The sequence below is a fragment of the Agrilus planipennis genome, unplaced genomic scaffold (genome assembly GCF_000699045.2).
Source record: "Agrilus planipennis isolate EAB-ADULT unplaced genomic scaffold, Apla_2.0 scaffold1140, whole genome shotgun sequence".
In the NCBI taxonomy this organism is placed as follows: Eukaryota; Metazoa; Arthropoda; class Insecta; order Coleoptera; family Buprestidae; genus Agrilus; species Agrilus planipennis.
In genome coordinates this window covers 1-8,325 of record NW_020439790.1, presented here as the reverse complement: position 1 = coordinate 8,325, position 8,325 = coordinate 1, and the positions used below count along the sequence as shown (strand labels likewise).

The 8,325-nt window shown below is 32.2% G+C and overlaps 1 protein-coding gene across 1 annotated transcript; it reads left to right on the top strand.

Annotated features, from left to right (window-relative positions):
* Positions 1-506: 506 nt before the first annotated feature.
* On the top strand, positions 507-7,167 carry LOC108743940 (the record flags this gene model as incomplete). The annotated part of the gene is made up of 3 exons (XM_018479541.1): positions 507-782; positions 6,037-6,182; positions 7,123-7,167. Coding segments are annotated over 3 exons (467 nt in total), but the record flags the coding sequence as incomplete, so codon positions are not given.
* Positions 7,168-8,325: the final 1,158 nt, after the last annotated feature.

The window sequence follows — 8,325 nt, the reverse complement described above, 5'->3', positions numbered from 1 at the left end:
CCCCCCAAAAATGACCTCCATGTTCGGAATTAACTTATTTTCGTTATGCGTCCGTGTTTGGGTCACAGGAATTCATATGTGTACTAAACTTCAACTTAATTGGTCCAGTAGATTCGTTGCAAATTAACTGTAGTAGACAGACAGACAGACAGACATACGTACATACATACGAGTGATTCTATAAGGATTCCTTTTTTCATATTCGGGCATACGGAACCCTAAAAAGATAGTTCTTATGTAAATAGAGACTGTGCTGGTGAAAATCATTTTTAACCCCTCTTAATTCAAAAAAAAAACATTACCGTAAAACTGGATTAAAACAATTCAATCTATTTTTGTAGCTATTTATCCAAAACTTGCAATACTTTTGGTACCTAGGCAAATAAACTGTACAATATCGAAATTACTTCTTATAAAAAATGTTTATTAATTAATTTCCAAGTGCTCTATGTATACGTATGCATATAGAAAGCAATCAATACCTCATCAATCCTTTTTATTTTCAGGATAACACTCCACCTCCGTTGAAGAATTCACTGGTAATAGATCGTCTTTCGGCTGTACAAATATTGCCGGCCCATGATGCGCTCTCAAAGGAGGCAGCAGATTTAGAATCACAAATCAGGCAAATACAGGACTCCCTGGACACTTTACAAAGGATACAAGTGCGATCTCTGGAGTCAGCGCTATACAACAAAGCCAACGAATTGCAGGAAGATATTTCCATGAAAAGGTTCGACTTACGAGTGGCCCAAATGCATCTCAGTGCCATCAATGCTCAGGTACAAATGATATACCATTACAATGATAAAGTTAGAATAGTTTTTATCGGCCGGGAAAAATTTTTATATTTTTTCTTCTGAGTTTATATTTACCTACTATTTTTGAGTAATTACACTAATTCAATTAAGTTGTATATAGTATAGTTAGTATTGATTAATTTACAGTGCTGTTATTCTAACTGAATATCTTTAAAAATTGATATTAATCATACGTAACAATGCACCTAAAATCAGGTAAAATAGAGTTAGACTTTACTGTAACAAGAAAATTTATTCAAACCCGACAAATCTACCAAGACTTACCATATTCGTCGTTCTTTCGTCCACAGTAGAACTTACTTCGATATTTGAAAGTCCAAACTCTGTCATTTGACGAAACATAACAGAAGTAAAAAGAATATACAATCTTGAATTTCGTACGTATCAAGTTTCTGTTTAAGCCAGCACGCTATAAGAACAAATATTTAGTATTGTAATCTCTAAATTTGTACAACCAACTTTCTCTGGTAAAACGCTAAGTTCTTCTGCATGAATAAATTATTCTTCATAATCTTACAAAGTAACATCAACGTATATTTTGTGAATGTCAGCATTCATTTATATTAATTATGATAATATTTCATTTTGTCTTCATTGTGGAATTCGGAAAGCTAAGGAAATTAATAATCAAGAAAAATTAAGCCTTGTATAAATAATATTGATGTGCATCATCTGCGATGCTAGTGATAAAAGCATTCTAATTTTCATCATCTGTAATATAGTTCTATAACGTTCGTCACGACTCGTTAACTAATATCATTCAAAATTGAAAATTTATTAACACTCAACGTTGAACTACATGATTCACCACTTACATCCGTTCAAAAACTCCAGTGGAGTACCGTAAATATGGGGGGTGATTAAAACAATAAATAAATTGATAAAATAAATAGTACTTTAACCAATGGGGTCAACTTTTAAAATGAATAACTAAATATTCCATTCGTGCCTTCTGGTGCAGATGAAAAAGGCATTTGTGTCAGAAAAAGTGAATTATTTCAAGCATTTCCTTCTGCTTTTTAGTTTTATTGCGATTTTAATTCTTTGAACAACCATTAAGTTTGAAACGGTTTTATATTGATTTACCTACAGTTCGCTTAATTCTATAATCCAAACGCTGTTAAAGGTTTTGCTCTTCGAACGAATGGCAGTTTTCATTGAATATTTTTCTATTTTCATGGTAAAAACGAAAATTAAAGTATGAAAACAGTGAATGAGTAACTTTTAAATTATGCATATTTTTAAAAGTTCCTTTTTAGGTTTTCTTAATTTTTCCTTTCACGAAATAATGTTGGTGAACCTTTCTCGTGTTACGCATTTTCTAATAAATATCCTTAATTATGAACTCAATAAGGGGAAGGAATCCTTTGTAGTATTAGATTTCCTCGCTAATCGAGGTAATCAAGTATATCAAAGTTAATAAATTTGGGGCCAAAAATAAAACCCACACTTCTTATCGGATTACTAACCAATCGATTTAACCAGGAGAATTTCGTAGAATATGGAAATTATATCTCTTCTCTGATATAACATTACACGAAATTATAAGTTTAAATCTGGATTTTAATAATTGTAATATTAGCAGTAAGAGCGCGTGAATATTAAAGTTCAATTTCATTCCTCGGGTATAATTTGGAACTGTCTAAATTAAAAGTCGATTTTCTTTTATTACTAACTTCTCTATCGATCGTTAACTTTTTTCAAATCTTCGGTAGCGCCACAAGACTACCTCTCTACATAAAGTTTCGCCTTCTAATAATTCATTTTATTTGAACTTCTTTTTCAACTTGCAATTAATTGTACCAAGTTTGTTCTTTTAACGAAAATCATTCGACTGTGTTTACATTTTATATAATTAGTCGGGCTATCACTAAACAATTATATTAAAGTTACTACTTCTGAACCTTTCCCCGTAAATAGTACAGTACAGTACAGTACAATTAAATCAAAAAAAGGGCTCAACCTCGGAATTAGAGATAATAAGCTGTAAATTTGTACAAATATTCATTTTGGCATTCTAAAAATCATGTCAAAAGTCCCGGTAATCAACATATCAATCGTGTATATTATTAAATACAAACTTGATTACGGAATGATTCAGAACCCCAGAATTGGGGTTGGGTACTGAAAAATTAACCAGCTCTATATGAACTACTGAATACAATACACAACGTGCAAGAATGGTTGTGGTTCATGGTGCGGATACAGGAAATCACGGTTACAATGTTATTTAGCATGTGGTCAATGTAATTGGTAAGCTTGCTTCAATGCTTCATAGTATCAAAGCGATCTCGATGAAGAAAGTGCGTTTGACCCCGAAATCCTTGACGGGTAAAGACAAATATCCTTGAAAATGAAGAAGGTGATAATGAATTAGAAATTTTCCAGCAACCGGAAGACTACTATGAAGAAGAAGAAAAGTAAGATTTATGTCCTTATTATTGAAGTTTGTGTAGTTTCTCCTTACATTTGAACTTCAACTGTAGTCAATGTGATACGTAATATCTCAAAAACGGTTAAGCGTATAAAAAAATATTTAAATATTTAAAGGAAGCAAGAAATTGGTTTTAGTGACCTTTGACCATGAATATCTTAAGATGCGGACTCGAGATTTTATATGACTTTTGACACATTTAGATTGCCAAAATAATGGTTTATACAAGCTTACAGCTAATTATCTCTCATTCCGAGGTGAAAACCCCAATATGACTGGACTAAAAGAAAATACGAATTCAAGATATATTTACGGAAAATATCTACTAAATTATTTTCCAGTCCTTCTCAAGTTACTCTATTTATTATTCAGGAAACAGGCTCAGGCGTAAAGGCAGGCATACTATCAGTAGAAGACGAATTTGTGTAAAGTGTCTGCTCATTTTCCCAGTTAAATGGCCGGAAATCTACTTGAATTTCCTGTGAGGGTTCATCTGTAAACCTCTCCTTTAACTTTTATTGCCTTCAGATTAATGTTCAATCTGTTGAAGTTCACGTGCGTAAAAAATTTATTGAGCCTTCCAAACCATCCATCAGTCCTTTTAAAGGACCTTTTGCCCATTGACCATTCAACGCATTTAATCACATTAGCGATTCCTAGACGGTGAATAAAAAATTGAAGTGTTATGTAAATTTAGTTTTCGTGGAAAACAAAACTTATATCATATGAAACAGTTTTAAGAAGTATTACCCGAGATAAAAATGTTCAGTCTCTCAGAGTCTCTGAAAGCGAGACTCGAGTCTCCGTCTCTCATCGAGTCTCTCTTGTGTCGCTGAGAGAGTCTGTCTAAAAGACTGTTTGGCGTCTCTGAACGAAAGACTCGAGTTCTTCTAATTTTTCGTCTCCTATCTTTATATTCGCTCTTTCCCTACTTTTCCTTCTCTTGCATACCAGTATTTTTGTTTTATTTTTATTTATTTTCATACAGTACTGTTTTGTCAATACCGCTTCCATTTTATTTAAAGCTATCTTTAGGTCCTCCTTGCTAGATGTTGATCGCGTCTTCGATGTATAGATTACAAAGTAGCGGTGACAGTATTGTATGCATCCCTGTCTGACTCCCTTATTAATATTTGCTTCTCTTCATTTGCAACCCCAGCTCTATAACTGTCTGTTAATTTAAATATCGATACAAACAAAAATGCAAAAATGCTAAAAATGACCAGCAAAATAATATTTAACTATTAATTAGAAGTGTTTAATTAAACAATTTTTTTAGAAACTCCTTGTTCTGGGGATCATCTTCATACCTACTGTTATTGACCCCGATCCTTTCACACAAAAACGTGTTTCGACACCAAAGGTGTCATCCCCAGTTCCAGTTTCGATCTGTTGTAGTTTTTTTTTTTTAATTTCTTTATAATTCACGTTCAGGAATAATTCAGCAGTTGGTGTAATAAAAGGACACCCATCCCAGACATTAACGTTAACGGGATCAATTATATGTACGATTGCATATCATGAATAATGCATCAGTCAGTTTAACATAGCGTGACGTAGTAGAACGCTTGGAAAACACACTCCGCTAACTCCGGAAAATCTTTTGTGATAATTTGAAAAGTTCATATGTTCACCTGCATTCGCAAAGACGCCGGCGCATTGGGGTCACGTTTGCGCAATCGGCAAGTCGATATCACCCACACCCCGAGACCAGTTTATCCCATGCAACATCGCGAGAGAATTTTTCGTATCACTTTCCGACAGATTAAAATCAAATAAAATTTACTAGTAAAGTGTAGAAAAGCTCTTAGTGGTCACGATGGGCTGGCTAACACTACGGTTACAACTGGTGAGTCAAAATAAAGCTCTACATATTGTATTGTTATCTAATTTTATCAGTTTTCAAAAATATTGCCGCATACATCTCATTGAATATGCTCTAGATTCTAAACGATCTATTTTTAGAACCTAGGTACCCACATCTGGGGTACTAACCCGGTCTTTTTAATTGACAACAAATTAAATGACTTTTCCGTTAATATTTTTTATCAAAGTAATCATTATAAAAATATTAAACATAAATTAATTTAATAGGTACTTTAATTACTTACTGGTTATGTTAGTTAGTTTGTTAGTTGCTTAGACCACACCTGCATTTAAATACTGACCCTTCATATTCAAATATTGACTAAAAGGGATTCCATCTGTTATACTTCTCTGACTTAAAGATTATCCTTGAGAAAACCCAACAACTCAGGGCGAAACGTTTGCTGTAGTTTTTTTGATAAATAAAGTACCTTTAACCCCTGTTGACTTTAATTAGTCCATTGATGAAATATTAGGGTTAGAATGAAAAATAAGAATTAGACTTTGTTCTGATTAAATTTTAATTTCCAATAAATAAGAAATAGTGTAATCGTCCACTTGTATACGTAGTTATTAGAAATAAATAAAGTTATGTAGGAGAAAATTTCTTATAGTGATTCAATTACCATTTAATAATATAATTTATTAACAAGCTTATCCAATGTAATCACGCGTTTAAAAATGATAATTCAAAGCAAGGGTGAGGATCTGCTAATGATAAGGAAATATAATGTATCCACTTTTTAACCATACATTTTCCCGACAAAGGAAAACGAATACGTTATTATTGTAGGTAATGGTGCGAATTTCCACCTGACATTCATACAAAGTCCAATTTCTAAACACCATTTTCTTTTCAATCTCACCCACCTTTTACGAAGTGTATTTTTAAAAATTTCCTTTCCTTCTTTACAGAAAGAGCTTTTCTCTCATAAACTCGAAGCGTCAGATACGTGTCGCGAAAGGAAAATGTCCTCGTCATCGACGGGCAGCATGAAGACAAAGTGGTTGAAAGCTTTTAAAAGCTTGAAAACCCCACCGCCCATTAAAGATGCTGAAAAGTAAGTGCTTTTTTAATATACAAAAGCGGGATAATAATTTCATACATCTACAAATGTATATGTACCTTTACTAATATACATATATATGTACATAATCCAAGGAAAAGTATGTTGATAAAGACAGTATATTGTATAAATCCATCATGATCCTTCAAATTTTTTTTTAAGTTACGGCCCTTGATAATGGGGACGTACTGTAGGCGAGTTAGTGTTTTAAGCCTCATTTTTTAAAAAAAACTCTCTCGTGAATATTTTTTGATGGAAAAATAAGAGAAAATTATATGGTAGAAATAAGGGTGCCTACATATTTTTGGAAAAAAATTACACCTTCGAAAACAAACGTAAAGCCACTTTTTTGTTATTAATAATGCGAGACAAAAAAAAATTGGAAAAACAAAACATGGTATTAAGGATTTTTCGTAAAAAAACTGTTCCCGAAAGGTTAGATTTTTTTATTTTTTAATCTCGATAGGGGCAGTATTTACTATCATTCTATGCAAGTGTATGTTTAACCAAGAAACTTAGAAACTTGAAAACAAATTTACCAAATTATTGTATTTGCGATGATCTTTGATATTTGCATTAACTAATTACTAAACATCAGAAAAATATAGCTTTACGCTTGCACCATACAAAACGACAGAGAGGAATTACAAATCAAAACAAACAAACACAAACGCATATGCAAATCATATACACTACAGGGTAATGGCATTTTTCGGATTATCAGTTGCTACTAACAGGCTAGCTTTTGAAGCCTGTTAAAGTGATTCCTTTTGGATATATCCACCAGGGGTCACACATGGCGCGTAACAAAAAATTTTGTAATGATGTATGAACATACTTTTCTTTATTTACGAATATAACTTTTGTATAAATTAAATTCTCGTAACATGCATGTTTAACAAACTATTTTCTACCTACATTGCAAACTCTGCAGAAAAAATCAAATGTACCACGCTGTATCAACGGTAATAGCGATGAGGTAAACTTTCAGTATCAAATATGTAAAAACCCTTAAGAAATAGTATAGCAGTATTGATTCTGTCCTCTGTGTAGAAGTCTTTTAATTGTGACCTTTTTGCTAATCACTCCACTGCACAGCTTTTCGTTAACCATCACCCATAGATATTTTACCACACCTTCACTGGCACCGTACTCGTTAAGTTTGGGTTTAGAATTAATTAAAAAACTTATTTAATTAATACTTACTTACTTTCTGCAGCTTATATCGTATTTTATATTATGTTATCGACAAGTTAGTTCTTACTTATTACATTTTGGATTTGTTCAATATCTTACTAACTTACAGTACTCATATTATCTCAATAAACAGAATCAATGAATTTAAGCATCTCTCTTTTCACCAACCATAACACCTATAAATATCTGTTTACCAAAATATTAAATAACATATTTAATTAAAACTGAAACTTGTTCCTAAATTTCTAAATCTCGATGTTCTAAACCCAAATGTTTGTACGTTTTACTCCGAAACTTCTGGATTATTTTGACGTCAATTTAATTTCGTTAACAAGATCAAATAGTTCAGCAGTTTCACAGTGTAATTATAACAGCACAAATTTTAGAAAACGTTCATTTAAAACTAATTAATTAAAATAAGTTCATTAATAACTAGCAAAGCAAGATTTGGATTTAGTTTTCGTTCTTTGATGATAAACATTAAATAAAATTAATTATAGTAAAAAATGAACGTCATTAAAATCGAGTAAAATTGTAGACACCGTCAGTTTATGATGAATCTAGCAAGATTGGACGCTGACGAAATATTGCTTAGATACTTAATATTCGATAAATAAATAAAATAGAAGACTCACCCCAATTACCACTAACACAATTTTACTGAGCGGACACGTGTTTCGCCCACTTCAAACGTGAGTCTCGCGTTGAAAATGCCCACGTTTGAAGTGAGCGAAACACGTGTTCGCTCAGTAAAATTTGTTAGTGGTAATAGGCGGAGTCTTCTTTTTTATTTATTTATTAATTCACCACAGTCTCCTTGTTTCTATTTTCAATATTCGATAGTTTAAAATCCAATATGTTCCTGTAGCTCAGTTTTAACATTTTTTTTAAAATTACTATGTAAACCATGGTTAAAGAGTTTCAGTAGTTACAAAGTGAA